A 20,000-nucleotide genomic window follows, 5' to 3' on the forward strand; every position below is an offset into this window, starting at 1 on the left:
GTAAACCTATTCCCTCGCTGTACTTTTATCCCAAGAGGGAGGGTAACTGAACAACCGACAAGGGTAGCGGCAATACCTGTCAGGGGCAGAATAATTCCGTAAGGGACAAAACGACCATTCAGGAAAGTGACGTTCCCTTCTAGCGCCATGAAGAGAGACACCAAAAACCGTGTCAACAATAATTCCCGTCGTAAGCTGTTACTCGAGAAATGCCCTCGGCTTACAAATCTTGCAAACAATATTTCAAGATCGAGATATATTGAATGCACAGACTTGAATGACACGTGCACGGATGTAACATTTAAACACAGATATAAAGTTATCTGAATACTGAAGGGTTGGGTGGCGTACGACAAAAATAATGTGACGACTTCGTTTATGAATATTTCAAGTTCAAAGGTGCTTGCGCATAAGGGAAGAGCCAACGCTGCTGATAACAAGGAAAGATAAGTGAAACGAGGAGAATATTGCCAACGATTTAAAATTTGTAACAATAAAGAGAGCTCCACTTTGCCTAATCCTGCACTAAGTACGACAAAGTAGGTTGAACCAAAGCAAGAACAATGAGCCTATCATGTTTAAAAGGGGAATGATGGCTGTGATACAAGGACGTGATGTAGAAATGGGGGGGGGGGGGGAGACAATGCATAATAGTGAAGAATGGTAAGGGAGAGAGAGATATATATATATATTCCCCCCCAAAAAAAAACATTTATTTGTAACATGAGGATTAAACTTACAAGAGCAATGACCTGTACAAGATGTGATCCATGTATGAAAGAGAAGACAGACAGGCTGTATTACAGACGACAAGAAACAGAGGAAAAGACTTACATATAAAACACAGATACTTCCCAGAGAAAGACAAACATGATGAGAGGGTGGTAAAGAGAAACTGAGTTAACAATGAGTAAATACAAAGTAAAAGAGGTATAAAAGAGGTATCTTACTTACATCTACGGTTGCTTTAACAGTCATTAGAGAGTACTGAGATAAGGGCGAGAAAATATCCATTTAAAAAAAGCTAAATTGAGAAGCAGGCATAAATGGAGCACTATGCTGGAGGCGGAGAGACGAACGGGTAGACAATGATTGGACAAGCAAAAATAGACGAGATCAACTGTTGGCAAGGAACAGATGCCCCGGAATGCGATGTATTACCAGAAGCAAGGAGGTTAATAACAGGATCAAACAAAGTTATGAAGAAAAACAGGGGAAAAAACGTGGATTATATACGAACATATGCAAATTATGGCATGCACGTGGGAGAGGAAGTTAAATGTTAATGATCGTTCACAAGGAAAAGTTCTATGGAATAATACTACACATCTTGGAAACCTAATTATTTTAGGTCTACCATAAAGTAGGCCTAGGATATATTATGGAAAGTAAAAATCTAAACGCTGAGATACAATCTGACATTAGAAAATAAATCGTTCTCCATTTACTGACTAAGGAAAATGGAAATCTTGAAACTGTTATAGTAAGTATGTTAAAAAGGAACAATAGGAAAGGGTAAAGTTTCTCTCTCTCTCTCTCTCTCTCTCTCTCTCTCTCTCTCTCTCTCTCTCTCTCTCTCTCTATATATATATATATAATATATATATATATATATATATATATATATATTCATAAAGTATTGTCGTCCAAAGGTGCAATTTCAGGGTAGCGGATCTTTGATAGCATCTTCCTTATAATTCTATATAATCTTATTATACAATATTATAATAATATGATATATATATATTATATATATATATATATATATACAGCACTCTTAAAACGTATCTAAAATACTTTTAAAAATAGCCCTTTAGAATGCAAACATTCTGCACGGCCATCACCTTTCAAAGTACGAGTGATCAATGACACACATTCGCCAAATCAAACTGCCGTTATTTGCGACGTCTGTCACTCTCCTTGTTCCAGAAATTGAATCTAGTGACGGGACATCATCACCTTTCATCACCTTCCCTCCTCCCGGGATATGATTTCATTACGTTCGAGAGTCGCCGCCCGCCACTGATTTTTCCCAGTAGCGATCGGGAAATAAGTTGTTGTAACTAACTTACGAGATGAAATTGAATTTTTCGCGAGAAGTTTCTTTTTTTCTTTATCTCTCGCGATCTCGGAAAGCCGAAAGTAAAAATCTGGAGCTGGAGAGAGAGAGAGAGAGAGAGAGAGAGAGAGAGAGAGAGAGAGAGAGAGAGAGAGAGAGAGAGAGAGAGAGACTGGAATTCCAAGGAAAATTGCTTCGCAGGTGTTGGGTCTGAAGAAATAAGGTGCACTGGTATCTTTGCATAGCCATATGCTTGTAGTAGATAAATCAATCGATAATCACTCCTTATCATTATCATTACATTGGAGAAACAAATCCAGTTATGTAAATTACATATATTTAAAGATAAATCTGTATGGATAGATTTCTGGAATCTTTTCCCCTTGAGATTGAAAAGAGGAATTTAACAGATTCCCGAAGCTTCTGTACAAATATATAATTCAATATAACGACCGTGGCATTGTTTATCCCTCTGAAGACTCATGCTACAATGAGTATTTTTAATTATTATCATTATTATTTCTACAAAATCATTTGAAACGAGACCAAAGTACTTGAACTTACTCAAGCTGGCTTCCTCCCACACGACTGAAACCAAGTTAAAGCTCAGTGACGATGGATTTTCGAATACTTCTCTCTTTTCATAAATCTCACTAAAATCACGAACAAATACTCATTTTACGTCAGTACCATAAAATAGGCTGTTCAAAAGACTGAGCACACGACAACATTCCAAATTTTGCTGATGATCTGGAGAAGCGGTTCTTAAAAATACATATATATAGCTATGATAATATAAAAATGAAACAAAAATGATGAAGGTACGTATTATACTTGGACAGGGAAAAATGTAATGAAAAAAAAAAAAAAGATAGTCAACTCATGATTTTCGAAAAAAAAAAAAGATATATAAGAAAGATTCAAGTGACATAATGGCGAGTTTTTTTTGGGGGGAAAGAATTAAATTTGTATCAACGTGATATTTACTTTCGAATACAATATTGTTCTAATGATACAAAAATGCAATGGAAATAGGACAAAAGTCTTGGATATCCATAAAAAAGCACCCTAACCGAACGGTAAAATAGGAAAAGAAAACTAAAAGCATTTTACACTGAAGTTAAATATCTTACACAAACACACTTCTACTAACCTTGTCAAATGAAGTATTACAGCGAGACGTCACTCACGTATAATACGCCAAAATTAAAATACCGAAAGACAAAACGAGAGAAGACGGGGAAGGAAAAGAAGAGGCGTAATAGGAAGTGGGGTAAGCCTAGAATAGGGAGGCTGAAGTGAATTAGGCAAAGGGTCAATAGAAGATTAGAGACTTCGAGTGTTTGAGGGGGATGGAGAGGCCCCACTCGAGAGCCACACAAGAAGTTGCTGCTTCTTTTCTATTTCCAGCTGTCGGGGACGACAAAAGGAGCAACGATCCATCGCAAGTTTTTAATAGCTTAAAGATTTTCGAGGATTTTTCTTTTTTCCCGTTTCGTAGTTTTAAATACCCAGTATAGATCAATAGACTGTTATTTGTATTCCATAGTCTAGAAGGCGCTCTCTCTCTCTCTCTCTCTCCACACACACAGACAACACACACACACACACACCACACACACACACACACATATATATATATACATACATACATACATACATATATATATATATATATATATATATATATATATATATATATATATATATATATATATATGTATATGTAGATCGAACACCGTATGTAGGGTTTTTCTATATGGATAGTGTTAAACTTATGAATAATAATAATAGCCTCCTCTTCCATATTCTGACTACATATTCTGACTATTATCTTTAAGGTCTCACTGAACTTGAAAAAGTAAAAAAAAAAATAAATAAATAAATTTACTCTCATCGCGCTTCAAATTGCTCCCACGTCGGCACCGCGTTTCCAACTGCCGCTTGTCTAAGCGATTTCGAAATGGAATGTTATGATTGGTCGTAAACGTCAAGCGGAGAAATAATTCAAAATTATTGGCTGGCCGACAACGGAACTTTCTGCCGATGTCGATACGTCCTCCGAAGCAGGACGCGGGAAAAGGAAACACAATGGCTGGCTCAAATTGAGTGACTAAATGATCTTGATGATACGAAATGGCGGCAAAATAACAACGCCGGTCATCAACGCAATGAGGGGCTCGTATTAGGATACAACAGAATATCGATTAATAGGCCATTGGCCAAGATGCGTTGGGACCTTTGAGGTCATTCAGCGCTGAAAGGGAATTCGAAAGTAAGATGGTTTGAAAGGTGAAACAGGAGGAAAACCTCAAAGCAGTTGCACTATGAATCAATAGTTAGGAGAGGGTGGAAGTCAGATGGAAGAAAGAGAACTTGAACGAGGCACAGTAAAAGGAATGAAAGAGGTTGCAGGTAGGGGCCGAAGGGACGCTGCAAAGACCCTAAAGTAATGCCTACAGTGCACCGCATGAGTTGCACTGATGACAGGGACTCGTATTGATTGATTTAATGGTATTAATGATCACCATAACTATGGTCATCAATGGTATTGTTTGTTTGTTTGTTTGTATGGTGTTTTTACGTTGCATGGAACCAGTGTCATCAATGGTATTTATCCCAGACATGGAAAAGATTGCCTTAATGATGTAAACTAATGTCACAACGACCCAAACTGATTGAATGATTGATTGATATAATAACTGAATGATTGATTGATATAACCGAAGACACCGGCAATACAAACGATAAGGTTAACATCATGTAAGACTGTGATGATTATGGAAAATTTGGACTAAAAAGTTGAAAGTCATCTTTTTAATTGCTTGACTTCCTATAATCAGAATGACACCAGTAACACGTCCTTTGATTGTTATAACCGGGAAAACTAGTTAAGGAACTTCTGGAAATATATATCCAGAAGTACTACGATTGAAACCGTGCTAAAATAAAAGACTTCAAGATTTATCCTTTCACTGAATTAAAAATTCATAAGTTTCGAGTTAAATTTATGAATGTTTTTATCAAAACCTTAAAAAATACAAGAAAGTTGAATCTAAAGAGGACGACAAGAAACTAGTAATGTCTCGATAAAAAGTTTCTCCTTGGCGTGACGACGTCTTTCAGCCACCCGCGTAACGCTGTCCTTCTACCGTGGTACACTCGCCCTTCCAGATAAGCTCTTTGAACACACACCCCCCCACACCCCCCGCTGCCTCTCGCCCCCCACCACAAACCCTCTTCCCCAAGAATCACGGACCTCTCCACCCTATTTGCAGTCTTAATCTCACATCTGATCTGAATCGGTTTCCTTATGGAATGGGATGGAATACAAAAATGAGGCCAATGGCCAAGTCCTGGGACCTATGAGGTCATTTAGCGCTAAAAGAAAAAACTGAAAGTGAAACCGTTTTAATGGTGTAACACGAAGAGAATCACGCAATTGCACCATGCAACAACTGTTAGGAGAAGGTGGAAAGTAACATCGAAGAAAGAAAATATGAATGGAGATACAGTAAAAGGAATGAAAGGGGTTGCAGCTAGGGGCCGAAGACATGCTGCAAAGAACCTATAGTGCGCCGCTTGAGGTGCACTGACGGCACTTCCTCCCCTACGGAATGCTTCTGTATGAGCTTTCCTTCGGGTTGCCTATCTGATTTGTTTGCCTCTCCGTGTTGGAACAGCGTTTCGGATGAAGCCCCAAGAAAATAAAGTATCCATTGTGTTTCCCTCTACCTTTCTATGCATCCCCGATATCTATCCATGTCAAGAACTTCTGGAATGAAGCCCCATGACAAAGAAATATTACTTGTTCTAATCTTCTTATCTAAACAACCATTATCTATATGCATTTTAAATCAAATTTAAATCTTACTTGAATCTAACTCCGTCAGGATCTTTTTGCATCTCCCTGAGAGACTTTTACTCAAAAACTGTTTCTCTTCTAATTAAATATCATTACATAAACGGGAGAAAAGGAAAGACTAATGCACTAGCATCAAATATGATTTTTATAAATCACTGATCACTGGATTTGAAAACAAAAAAAAAAAACAAAAAAAAAAAAACAAAGATGTTTGGATCTTATTTACGAAAAGACCAGTGGCCAATCATGATTGAAGAGGGCATTATCATCTCAGCCTTTTCCTCCGCAAAATGATGCCTGTCGTTCAATTGGTCAGAAAAGGGCTGGAAATAGGAAGCCCTCGAGTTCCTCCTCGTCTTCTTCTATTCCTCGACGAACCTTCATACAGAACTGAGACCGTCCGATTCATCTTAAGACCGAAGATGCTTTTGAGAAATCATGACTCAAATTCCCAGACTGACTGACAATTGAAATGAAGTCATACATACTTTTCAGTAAGGGGAAAATCGAGTTCCTAGTATTCTTCGGAGTTCTTTCCAAGCGTCTGCGTTCCATGATATTAATAACTTGTCATCTCTTATGAGGCATGTCTTGTCGCTGCTAACTTGATCTTTATCGCAGATGCCGTTGGGATGGGCAACTTCCAATATCACATCTAGCGTGAAATATTTGTGATTTATACTTTTAGTATACTGTTTTGGGAGTCGATGAAAATAACTACTAATACTACTTCAGTTTATAGTAATAAAGCCATCAATCATTCAATCGATCCTTTCATTTTCCTCGGTGACCTCAGTTGTCGTAACGTCAGTTTGTAGTAATAAATCAACCATTGTTGTAACGTCAGTTTGTAGTAATAAATCAATCATCCATTCGTGTAGTTAATGCATATTGTTGTTGTGACGCCAAGTCAGGCAAAAAAAAAGGAAAAAAAAAAGAAAAGGTCCATTTAGTCTTGGAATTAATGACCATAGTTTCAGTAACTGGTTTACTGTGTAATATAAACCAATAAATAAGTTCTTGTAGTTACTATCTACTGAATAATATAAAAAAATAAATTTATTTCTGTATTTGCTACTTACAGTACAATACAAACCAATAAATTTATTTCTGTAGTTACTACTTACTGAATAATACAAACCAATAAATTTATTTCTGTAGTTACTACTTACTGAATAATACAAACCAATAAATTTATTTCTGTGTTACTACTTACTGTATAATATAAACCAATATATTTATTTCTGTAGTTACTATTTACAGTATACTAGGCTCAAGAAGATAGGATGGGCGCCTCCCATCACTCGGCCACACCAGTGGGGGGTTGCCTGGCAAATCACTGGAAGGTGTGGCAGGAACTAGGGGCAGAGCAGTGGGTGGTGGATGTTCTCAGGATCGGGTATTTGATTCCGTTCGAGGTAACCCCGCCCCTGACAGATCAACCATTACCCCACGTCACTTATGCCCACAAATCTCAGAGTCATAGACCAATAAATTCGTGTGTGGATACAATAAATACAGCTTTTGCAACAACACTTTATAGCTATATAAATTACTCATTACTGCTCTTTCCGGAGTCGACGGCCGCAGCTGATTGTTGCCCGTTTACAGTATCTGACCGAATCAATCAGTTGCACCTTTGCAACTCGTTAACGTCAAGCAATGCCGGGACAGCTAATTGAAAGTACCTGATCGGTTCTCTTTCCAGTGCAAATCTGTATTGATTGTTGCCCACTAAATTGGTTATTAGCATCCATTGAAATGCACCTACGCCCATAGACAACGCAATAACAGTTCGATTAATATTTATCAGCGTTGTTGCATTTCATTTGCGTCCATGGAGAGAGAGAGAGAGAGAGAGAGAGAGAGAGAGAGAGAGAGAGAGAGAGATTTACAATAACACGACGATGTACACTTACTCATGTTGTGAGTTGCCTTTGCCTGAGAGAGAGAGAGAGAGAGAGAGAGAGAGAGAGAGAGAGAGAGAGAGAGAGAGAATTCTGACGAGGTAACAAGAGCATGAGGCCAAACAGGGTAACTTTCCCTTACAAGTTTCATTATCTAATTAGAACAAAATAAATCCTTCCAGGTCAATATAAATCTCTCACGAATGACCTGATCTTTTTCCTTGAAAACCCAGCCAACTCCTTTACTGTCAATATAACGGCTAGAATCCTACATTACGCTTCAGGCACAGATAATTCTTTCGATATATTAATAAATACTAAAAATAAATAATATAAAAAATATGAATACCAAAGCATTTCTCCGACCGCCCCCCCCAAAAAAAAAATGAATAAATAAAAAACGAACTTCTTGGATCCAAACCCAGGTCTATCACAAAATCTAATAAACTTTTCTTTGGCCCTTAGCCCAATCTTCCAAGAAATTTCACTGAAATCCATCGATAATTTTGTTCTTTTTCAAGATATTTTCTGGCCGGACAGATAAACGTATCTTTCTGTAGTGATTTAGGCATAAGGGAATTACTCCCCGGGTTAAAATAAATCAGATACTCTTACTTTTTTATAACCCAATATGTTCGTATACAGCATATATATGTGTATATGTGTAAACTCTACTACATTAGATTATGCGTACTATTACATACATACATACATACCTATATATATGCGTGTATATATATATATATATATATAGATATATATATATATATATATATATATATATATATATATATATATATATATATATATAATATAATATAATAACCAATGAATAGGACCCTTATTTCTTGAGAAAAGGCGCAAGACCAGCAATTTCATCGAAAACACTTGCTGATAACTGGGAGGATTACATTATCTGGCGAGCCATCTCTTCTGAAACAAAAGGCCATAACACAAACATTATAACGTAATCCTCCTCAGATATCAGCGACTCTATTTTGCTGAAATTTCTAGCCTAGTGCCTCTCCCAAAGAAATGAATGTTCTAGTCATGGATCAAATTTCTTTTTTAACACCATATGTCCTCGCACTGATGGTGGTTCGAAGTAAGACAACACAACGGTCACTGTCATATTTAAAATTACCTGATGGAACCCAGCTCCTAACACCGCAGTAAGACTGGTTACAGAAGGCTCATCAACATCACCTCAAAGCCCTTTCAACATGATGCGTCATTCACCCTCTCTTTCAAGTGTTCTTGTACCTCCTGAATACCTAAGACCTACCTTTTCAATACCTCTTTCATACCATTCGTCCAACTCTTTCTAGGCCCTTCTTTCTTTATTCCTTCCTCAAAACACTTCTGAATTATTTTCTTTGTTCACCAACCTAACACATCTGTTTCCACACGACTGAACCAGCTCATAATGCCCAAATCCTAACCTTCTTCGTACCATATCTACGTGTCTCTACATTTTTCACCCTACCGATTAATTTAAAGCTGCATATATACTACGTAAACAGTACATGTCAACATTTTAAAATTTCCCTTTTCATTCACAGTCAACACAGACACAGACAGACAGACAGACACACACACACACATATAGTATATATTATATAATATATATATATATATATATATATATATATAGATATATATATATATACACACACACACACACACACACATATATATATATATATATATATATATATATATATATATATATATATATATATATAAACTTATTAAAGGTTAATGATACCATCAGGTTCCTCGATACTTAAAAGTCAGTCGAACATCAAAAGCAGGAGGGAAACGACAGAACGGAGGAGTAACGGCCACGTGACGTACCTGAAGTACCGATCGAAGGATATGATGAGAAGGTTCAGAACGGAGGCGTTCGATGCTAAGTAATCAAGTGCCAACCAGGTGTCGCAGACGAGAGGACCAAGGGGCCAGTAACCCAAAAGCGTGTACAAGGTAAAAAAAGGCATCGATACTAGCCTGGAAGAAGAGAGTGAAGTAACATATTATACCTGAAATGGATAAAAGTTCACTCTACAAGCAAGGTTCATTTTTTAACATCTTGTGTTGATTTTCGAAGGTTCGTAATGCAAGATGAATATTTGCAGTGCTTGATTATTATCATCAAAATATGGACTACTTCCCGTGGCCAGAGATAAAAAATCTAATGAAGCTGAAAGGAAATAACATAAACAAAAATTAATCTTAAATCTATAACTTTACCGCTTTTTATTCAAATAAGAACCACCAGGTTTCATGGAACTATATATCTACATCTATGATTGTACATAAAGGTCATGGTATATCTTTAAGTGAGCACCTTTTCTAAGGAGACAAGAAATTATTTTCTGTGATTGTTTATTCTATATTCAATTTTACCACCATCTTCTCGTCGTTTATGGTGATGAGAGCGAATGAGAAAGAAACGTCCCTTCAACTACCAAGTGAATCAAGGCGAACGTAATATCTTACCCGATGGTGATGTCAGCCACCGCTAGTGAGAAAAGGAAGTAGTTACTTATGGTCTGCAGCTGTTTGTCAATCTTGAAGCTTATCATTACCATGAGATTCCCAAGCAGAGTGGCGATTGAAAGGAATCCAGCGAAGACTGCAATCAGGATCACCTGAATTGGCAAGTAAGAAGGCAAAGAGAGGAGATTATTGCAAAAAATTCAGAGGCTGCTTAAAGTCTAGGTACAGAATTTTCCATAGACATACACTATGAAATATTAGCACAAATTGTATAGCTAAAACTGAGGAAGACAGCAGTTACGAGTAAAAAGCATAAATAAATAAGTGATGAAAGATCACTATCGAAACCAAAAATAAATGACGTAAAACTAAATAAATATCTGTCTACCTTTTCCCAAAGGAAGACGTTTATATGATGACGAAGGTAGAAATGGCAAGAAACCAGCGTGTAAAGAACATAAACCTTTGATGACAAGAAAAGTAAGAAAACTCTTTGCAGCTGTTCTACAAGATGGAGGATCACGGATATCCACAAACATGAAAAAGGTTATTTTGAGAAATTAACTTTACTTAAATACTAAGAAGTGCTGAAGCTAACGAAAGTAATTTTCAATCTAAACAAAAGAAGTCCACAAACATTAAAAAAAGGAGAAATAGAGAACAAACAAAATTCGTTTAGGAAGGCAATAATGAAATAGCCCTCATTATTTTGCAAAAGGTACGAGCTAAATTGTAACCTTGACTGAACATTTGTGGGTTAGGAAATCTAACTTGGGAATTCTTAGTTTCTCAAGAACATTTAGAGACAAATTTCGGATATCAACAACTTCAGATGATCATTTCCATACAACTAAAGGGAATAAAGGAAGCATCTTCTTTGTAAAATGGCAGTAAGCGGTAACTATGACTAGTCTACACATATTAAATAAGTATTAACATGATAAATATTTAGCATATAGCGTGTTAATTCATTCAGATAAACATGTTAAATTACCAGTACAAAAATGTAGACTGAACGTGTAATATCAATATGTACACATGTTAAACTACATGTAAAATACATGTCAGACCACCATTATTTACATTGTGTGTTTCAACATCAATATGACAAGGGAAACTGTCTTCAGTAGGAAATTTTGCAACATCTATAAGCCCTTTTAAATCGTTATCAGGATATGTAGGACTCCTGTTGGACGTCCATAAAGGCATTTCTATCACTCTTACCTTATGATGATCCAAAGGAATCCAGTTCAGATAACATTAGTTCGCCTAGGATTCAAATCCTCACAGGAATCTCTCATGGCAATATTTGTTCCAGGAATCTTTCAAATTTAAACCAAACTTTGAGATACACTTAAGATTTCCTGGAATTCACTTTATAAAAGAATACCAGTTGTATACAGAGCATCCATTTACTGCTGAATAGGAGTCATGACAAAATATCAAAGGAAAATTACCAGATCCTTTACTAATAGATTAGAAGGGGCAATAAGGTCACAAGACAAGCCTAAAGAATAATCCATGTTAGTCTAGGCCACGGCGTAAAACCGTAAGGCAAATCAGTAAGGTTCAATATTGTTATATCTCAACCGTGACTTATGAACCCATGGCAAATCGTTGGGATTCACTATAATCGAATACAGATCTTAAAGTAAAGATACCACGACAAAAAAAAATCTGAGAATCTTATCACCGGATCCAACCTGTGACGTAATAACATCCACACGGACAATAACAAGGATCAGTTATTTATAGATGTATATAATTTGATCTTTAATTTGCTTTGTTTTCAGGCTTGCAGGTCCAGTTCCCTAGCGTAAAGGTGAATTTCTGACTGATTGTTAACAGCAAACAGGAGTGGTGTCAATTTCAGGGTCGGAGCTTTAATGTAAGTCCATCTGTCGTGCAACTGGAACTTCCAAAGTTCTAACGAAGTTCAAACGAAGATGTAGTGCATTGCAGTTTAATAATTGACTTACATTTTTACCTAATTATTTACCAACTTTTTTATCTATTTTTTTCTTTCGGCATTTTCCATTACCTTCTGTTAGTTCTTTCTAAGGAACACCATATCCTTTGGAAGCTTGAATTTCAAGTCAGCGGACCTCGTGGATTTGTCTCATGAATAGGGTTGATCATCTGAATATAACAATAATATTAGTTACGATAATCTGCCCAAATGAAAAGAGAAAACCTCGAGAACATAAACCTACCTGTCCTAAACGAACATGAACATCGGCCTCCCGCCCCACAACCAGAAATTCAATCAACTCTTTTAAGTATATCCGTAAAATACAAAAAAATCTCTTAATCTTCTGGAAAATATCCATAAAATCACCACAGCCCTAAGCATCTCTACACTAGCACTTAAAACTAATCTTGAAAGAACTTCTCATTTCTCAAATTGCAAAGACATTTTCACCCTCAGTATCATCTGATGGAAAGCTAATTAGAACTATAATTGATATTCCATTAGAGTTTGATTACGGGCTTTGGATTATACGTCAGAGCTTGACTTTTTTCGTTGCCCACTTTGTTGCTTTCCGTTTTTTGGCTGAAATCTTGACCTGAAACACTTTTATGTGTATCGTCTATAGAGCAGACCACTTCGCCACTCTCATTTGACAGCTGAGGTATTAAAAGTAACATAGCAAAAAAACTCTTTTGAGATCCAAACCGTTATGTGCATAAATAATACATTAATGATAAGTATTATTTTCCTTCTATATATTCTGCCTACCATAATATTTTAGGGAAACAATTTTACCCTTAGATTGTTTTATATCTTCAATACTAAACTAGTTTGAATGATTGATAGCATTCTGAAGCCATAGATTCAAGGTTCATTTTGTCCTATCTAGAATAATATGCAAAATAAAGTTTTAAATGGCGTTTTAATAATCTTGTGTTATTTTCATAATAAGAGGGATCACAAGTATTCTACTATATACTGTCACAACCTCCGCTTATGTTATCAGTTACAATTGTTATGGACTTCGAGTACTCTACTCTATTCAAAATCAATCTAATCTGGCCTGCTACTCTAATCTGAAGCCTTTGTTGTTGTTGTTTACTGAAATTAAAAAGTTCTCCCTTTTATGTCTCCGAGTTTTGAGGACAGTCTGGCTAGAGACGATGACATAAACTCCGTTTCTGATTAATCCGCGTTTTCATTTGGCATTTCATATTTTTCGAAATAATATAATTTTAATGAATTGACATAAAATAATTTGAAAATGATTGAACTTTAAAATAGATTTAAATAAATACAAAATGCACCGGTTAGATAATGTTTCCATGTTAAAATTAATAAGTGTCAATAGGAGACATTTTACATGCAAAAGCACTGAAGATAATATTCGACTTTCCAAAATGTTAGTTACTGACACAAATTTGCAAATTCCTCTAGGATTTTACACGAACCAACAAATAATAAATCAGTTAGCAAATTTCACTGACCATTGCAGAAAAGCCTTAAAACAAATATTAAAACTGAATGTAAGGAAGATTTGAGCATAATCAAGACGAGTATTTCAAATACAATTATAAAAGACATTACAATCAGTTTTCAAGAAAGCTGTTAGTAGCACAATCAAGACAAACTCTCTTTCATTTTATAAAAAGAAATAATTAAAATCGGATTGTTAGCAAGCGTCTAACACAATCAAGGGAGGCATCTCTTCCCTGTAGAAAAAACATTAAAACCGGATTGTTAGCCAGCTCCTAACACAATCAGGGGAGGCATCTCCTTCCTACATGGAAGACGTACAATCGGACTGTTAGAAAGCACAATCAGGACGACAGATCATTTTACCCTGAGCTAAAGTTGACTCACGTAAAGCCACAATGCGATGGTGTTACCTCGTTCCTCGGGACCTTGCTGACTTGGCACGAATATTTGTTTCTGACAACGGCGGATGGAAATCAAGTTTTATTAAACAGTATTCAACAGATGGATTGGCTGCCATCTAAACCCATCAGATATCAAGTTAATCACTACATGAAAAAAGTCGAAACAACTTTTGGCATGAAATTAATAGGAGTCAAACAATAAGAAAAATGTCAAAAGACTTTCTTAAGACAGCAACACTTTTAGTTTCTGAAATTCTTTAAGCAACAACTGATATGCTAAAATAAATGTCCTTATTATAAATAATAATTTTAATATATTCGAGGAAACCGAATTTGATGAGAGGTTCAAATTACAACATTAATTTATTGGCCGTTCTTATGATAGAAAGAGAATCCAAACAATATATTCCACGATTATTTTTTTCCTTAGTGCTTACTTTGTTGAAGTATTTGGAGAAAATATAGCTTTGAAAATGGAAAAGAAACAATATCAATTCATTTTTAAAACTTCAGGAACTGAACGTTAAGTGATGACTAACTCCAAATACTTTTGATAACGCTTTCTTTACACACGCCAGTATGTCATTATGTATATACGTTTAAAACATCCTAACTAAACAAGCAAGTACTTATACCACTGAGATCTTCAGTCCTTCCTTATAGATGAATAATTTGATTTTTTTTCTACTTCTCCCCCCCCCCCCCCCCCCCCACCCCGCCCCAACCACCCTTAAATTCAATAGTGTGCATTACCGTAGATGTGACTCATTGTCTGGAGTCCTCTCGTTCCATTGTTACCCGAGGAACTCTTCTTGTTCGTCCGGTCAAAGAGGGATTGTTCACGTTCATCGCCCTGAGAATCCAGAAGACCCACTGAAACGATTTCTCCTTTTGATGGGCGGGGGAAGGGGTTAAAGAGGGGGAGGGTGGGACTGGTGGGACGGGAAGAGGAGGTGGTGGTATGGGTCGTTCGTTTTCTTGATGGTTGCGCCTAACCGTTGACACAATGAAAAAGGGGGCTCGACTCTGAAGGAGTCTCTTCAATATTATGTTCTCCCATTGTTTCGATCTTTGATGGGGGGGGGCCATCTGAAAACACTCTTACTTCTGATATTTATTTTGTAAATGCCCCTTCTTCTTCTTCTTCTTCTTTGTGAGAGAACTGACTCTAAACGATCTCTTGCCTCTCCAGGACGCTAATCTTCTGCTGGAGAGAGCAACTGTAGACTCGTCCTTGCTCTGGTACTTCTGTGGAGGCGGCCAAAACCGGGCTCCGATTTGTTTCCTCTAACAGGGGCCACAATTTGTTTACAATCAACCTGCTAAGGGCACTGGGGTTTGTTCACATATAAACAACCGACATCAATGGTCTCTGCACTGCTAAATCCAATTAGGTAACTTGGAAGGCTTTATAATATTGTGGCAATATCCTTCTGCATAAGGAAAGAATACTAACACCCTTATTAAAGATCTATTTGTAGCAAAGTGCCTCTGTGCTCACGGAAGGAGAACTGTGTCCACACCCTCTGTGAATATCCTGAAGATATGAATACAGCCCAATACTTATGAGAATCGAAGCTCAACAGAAACAGGATTGAGAAGGCAAATAGACAATGTAAAGATATAAAATAATATCTGGTGATGCAGTCTTTATTTTCAATGGTAATAACAATAATTTAAAAATTTTCATAGTAGCATGAGTCTTAAATGGAGAAGCAAATGTACAGTTATTCATGTGTAAACTTTTTTATTTTCCATTTTTAATTTGCTTTCTTGAATTCTACAACTTCAGTTCGCTGGCTGTTACTTCATCACTGGCTTCAGCTTTAATTCTGCCTTTACTTATATTGATTTTTTGAGATATACTTTAATAACAAAGCTTTGTTCAAACATTTTTACAGGCGATGGCAAGGGTAAAACCGAGTATCCTAGCATACACATCGTAATGGGAATCCGTATATTCCTTTTTTCTTAAGCGCAGAATAGATCTCCAGTAGCGACTGAACTGTACGTTTAATCATAAACTACCTGATGATTTACGCGTAGGATGCAATCGCAAAATGACTGCAATACTGTCAAACGTTTGGTCCAGTTAGTACCACTCGTAGAGTGCCTAAAACGAATTAAAATTTGGAAGCAAGATTTGATCATTGTCCACAATGAGCTACAATCTTGTGACTATGAACCCCACATCGACTTTCCACAGAAAGTTGCATTTGTTATGAAACAATAAAATTGGAGAGAGAGAGAGAGAGAGAGAGAGAGAGAGAGAGAGAGAGAGAGAGAGAGAGAGAGAGAGAGAGAGCATAAAATGACGGAGACTATGGCTACAACCCGAGATGAGAGAGCATTAGATCTGGTCAACACCAGCCGCAGGGTACCGGTAATTAAATATGACACTTCTGATGAACCATTTGCCACGAAAGATGTCACAGGTGCTATAATCAAAGAGCTAATGAAGGTGAAAGGAGCGGAGGAAGCTTAGTGTTCCAACCATCAAAAGGAGGTGGTAGTAGTAGTAGTAGTAGTAGTAGTAGTAGTAGTAGTAGTAGTAGTGACTGGAAGCCGAGGTTGAGAGAATGCTATGCAACAGTGCAACCGATACTATAGTTACCGGTAAACATCAGACGAGTTTGCTTGGAAACCTCTGAGACATAGCGGAAAGAAAACAATGCGATATATATATATATATATATATATATATATATATATATATATATATATATATATACATATATATATATAGTATGTATGTATGTATAACTCGTCAAGTTCACTGAAAATAATCCTGTTCGCCGACAAATCAAAGACAAGGGGAAAGTTATGGAAAACCAGCTGAGGAAACGGTCATTACGGTCTTATTACATAAACTTCCAGGTATATTAATATCTGAGGCGAATATGCTTATGGAGAAACAAACACGTCAACGTTACAGGACAACTAGAAAGTTTGATATTTCATCCGAGGCACACACAAGGCTCATATCCTTCCTTCCCTCCAGCAGCCGCCGGGGGGTGGGGGGCACCGCTTCTTACTGAAACTGCAACCCCTTCTAATCGTTGTAATGGCGAGGTTTTTATTGACTTCCTTCAAACCTTTACAGAATCAGGAAACTCTCAAAAACATTTTTAATATTAAACTTTTACCTCGCGAAGCTCCGCAACTAAGATGGCGGTATAACCGGAGACCGTGAGACGGAAGAAGACGAGACGAGGTAGATGGTGATAATATCTTCTGTTTTACCGTCATTTCCTTGATAGAAGTAACTCCTCCATAGTGAGGAAAAGAAAGAGTTTTATTTTTTTATAAAGCTTATTTTTTTTTTAATGTCTTGACTGGAAGTATGATTACGTTACTTTCCCAAGAGGAAAAACGTTTTAAGTTTATTCTGATCAAGGTGTGATACAAGTTTTTATCAATTATTCGCACTGATTCATTAGGACAGAAACAGCTTCTTTATCGATTCGTCATTCACAGTAGAGTCTTCATTCTTATTAATCTGTTCATGACTTGCCCATATTCAGGGTTGGACAATTAATATATCAAATTAAGAAGACGAACTTCTTATTCTTCTGCCAATCTATAGTTTCAGCACCGTTCAACAGAGGCATCACAAATTATCAAAATAAAATTTATAGAAAATAAGAGCAGGTCTAATTATATGACGCAACAGGTCAAGAAGATCATTCGTGCCAATTCATTTTATTGTAAAATTAGGAGTATTTCATTTCAGCTCTCTTAGACTTGAGCGAGCGAATGATTTTAAATACTATCGAGGACGCCATAGTTCCAAAGAAATTAATGAAAGACGAACGATTCCTTCTCCCTTTCGAAGACTGAATAAGCGCCAGGACGCATCACATGAAAACATTCCCACGCCCAATTAAACCTCGGGGTAATCATTATTACCTGGCGAATTCGTCTGCGCTCCCTTTGAACGCACGCAATGTCACGGAAAGGCATAATGAGTTCATTTCTCGGGCTGCAAGAGCATCCCCATGTCCAGAGTCCCCCACCCATTACCCCTCCCCCCCTCTCATATGGAAGGTGAAAGAGCACTCCCCCTCTATCCCCCACCCTTCTCATTTGTGTGCCGTTAATTGAACGGCATAGTTGTGAACGAAGGCGTAAACTGGCAAATGGAAATTTCAAACGGCCTCTCCTGGAAAACTTCGGAAAGCTCCTGGTAGACTTTGGAACAGCGAGGTCCTGGAAATGGATATTCAAAATTCGCCCTTTCTCTCCTCCTCCTCCTCCTCCTCCTCCTCAGTTGCTTGGGCACAGCTCTTGAAGTCGTTCAGTGTAGCTCTAAGCCTCCTTCTCAAATGTCACAATTGCCAAGACACGGGCCTCATTTATGAGCCAAGCATGCCGGGTGGCACTCGGAGATAAACAAAAGATTGTGGAGCAAAGCACACTTGCAAACACACATGGAAGAGAGAGAGAGAGAGAGAGAGAGAGAGAGAGAGACTTTCGTACAATCAAGTCACCTGTTATTTTCATTGAGACCGTCTATGACTTTTCGGTATTTACTTTTCTTTCCACCATCACCCATAATTCTAAAGGTCCTATTCAAATAACCAACATAGTTAATGAAGTACAAGATTTTTAATTTCACCATCTGTCAATCTACTGCTTTTTAGCATCTTACAATCAAACTGAAAGGAAGTTAAATTTCAACATTATTTCGAGGGTAACGGATAACTCGCATGTTAATAGAAACGTTAACGAAAACCATACATAAAACAGTGAAATATCGATCTCGCAGACCTGACAGACTGTTTGATACAGCTGCACTGGTTGACAAAGAGAGAAAACCATCTTCGGAGCGAACAAAGCTGGGTCGCATCACTTGATAGCATCTCCAAGTCCAGTTAGAACCTCCGGGTAATCATTAATACCTGCCGAGATCGCGGGGATCTCCTACAGCGTACACAATGTGGCGGAAAGGCATAATGAGTTTATTTCTCGAGTTGAAAGACCAACCCTCTCCCTTATAAGATAACTGGCGGAGCAACTTCCCTCCCCCGCCCCCAACAACCCCCACCTTTTTTGGGCCTGTTAATTGAACGGCATAGTTGTGAACGAACGCGTAAACTGGAACGTTGAAGTTCCGGTAGACTCTGGAACAACGCCGTCATAGAAATGTCCTGGAAATGTTATCTAAGCATCCTGGAAACTGACCCAAAATCCATTTTCTGGAACATGCGAAGCTCTGCTAATCTAGTAAAAAGTATATAATTCTTCTTATTTCTTTCTCCGTTGAGCTTTGCTTAGAGAAAGGTCTCAACGTTACCTCATACCTAACAACTGCCAGACACCGTCTTTTATGCACGATGCCATTAAACAAACAACCGAATAACATTCGGAGAAACCCAAGATTGTGGCACAAACAGAGAGAGAGAGAGAGAGAGAGAGAGAGAGAGAGAGAGAGAGAGAGACTACTCTTGTATTCGTATTACTGGAAAAATGACATTCCATTTACTGGCAAGAGAAAAAAACAGTTACACATTTTCTTTTAATTAAAAAGTCACGGACGGTTTAAGAATTCAAACGAAATTGATCGTCAGCTCATTTATGCGGGGGCAGGAAGTAATGAAATAATTAAAATCAGAGTACTAAAAAAGGCACACTTACATAAAATGCCGAAAGACAATAGGAATTCCACATTAATGAAATGGGGTCAAAGACATGCACATTAAAATACCTCTCTATCTTACTTACAATCTCACAAGAAAAAGACGGTCTTTCATTATGTTTCAACGCAAGTCTCCCCTAATTTGAATACCCTTGGTCCACTGACGTTTAAGAACTG

The 20,000-nt window shown here is 37.3% G+C and overlaps 1 protein-coding gene across 6 annotated transcripts in view; it reads right to left on the minus strand.

Annotated features, from left to right (window-relative positions):
- The window catches only part of LOC135219467 (muscarinic acetylcholine receptor M2-like), a 740,507-nt gene that overhangs the window by 77,390 nt on the left and 643,117 nt on the right, over positions 1-20,000 (minus strand). For all 6 annotated transcript variants that reach the window (XM_064256262.1, XM_064256261.1, XM_064256263.1 and 3 more), the window contains 2 exons: positions 10,334-10,485; positions 9,689-9,841 (listed from right to left, as the gene is read on the minus strand). In XM_064256262.1, coding sequence (XP_064112332.1) covers positions 9,689-9,841; positions 10,334-10,485 — 305 coding nt within the window. The remainder of the gene's footprint in view (positions 1-9,688; positions 9,842-10,333; positions 10,486-20,000) is intronic.

Source organism: Macrobrachium nipponense, chromosome 1 (genome assembly GCF_015104395.2).
Source record: "Macrobrachium nipponense isolate FS-2020 chromosome 1, ASM1510439v2, whole genome shotgun sequence".
NCBI classification, from domain to species: Eukaryota; Metazoa; Arthropoda; class Malacostraca; order Decapoda; family Palaemonidae; genus Macrobrachium; species Macrobrachium nipponense.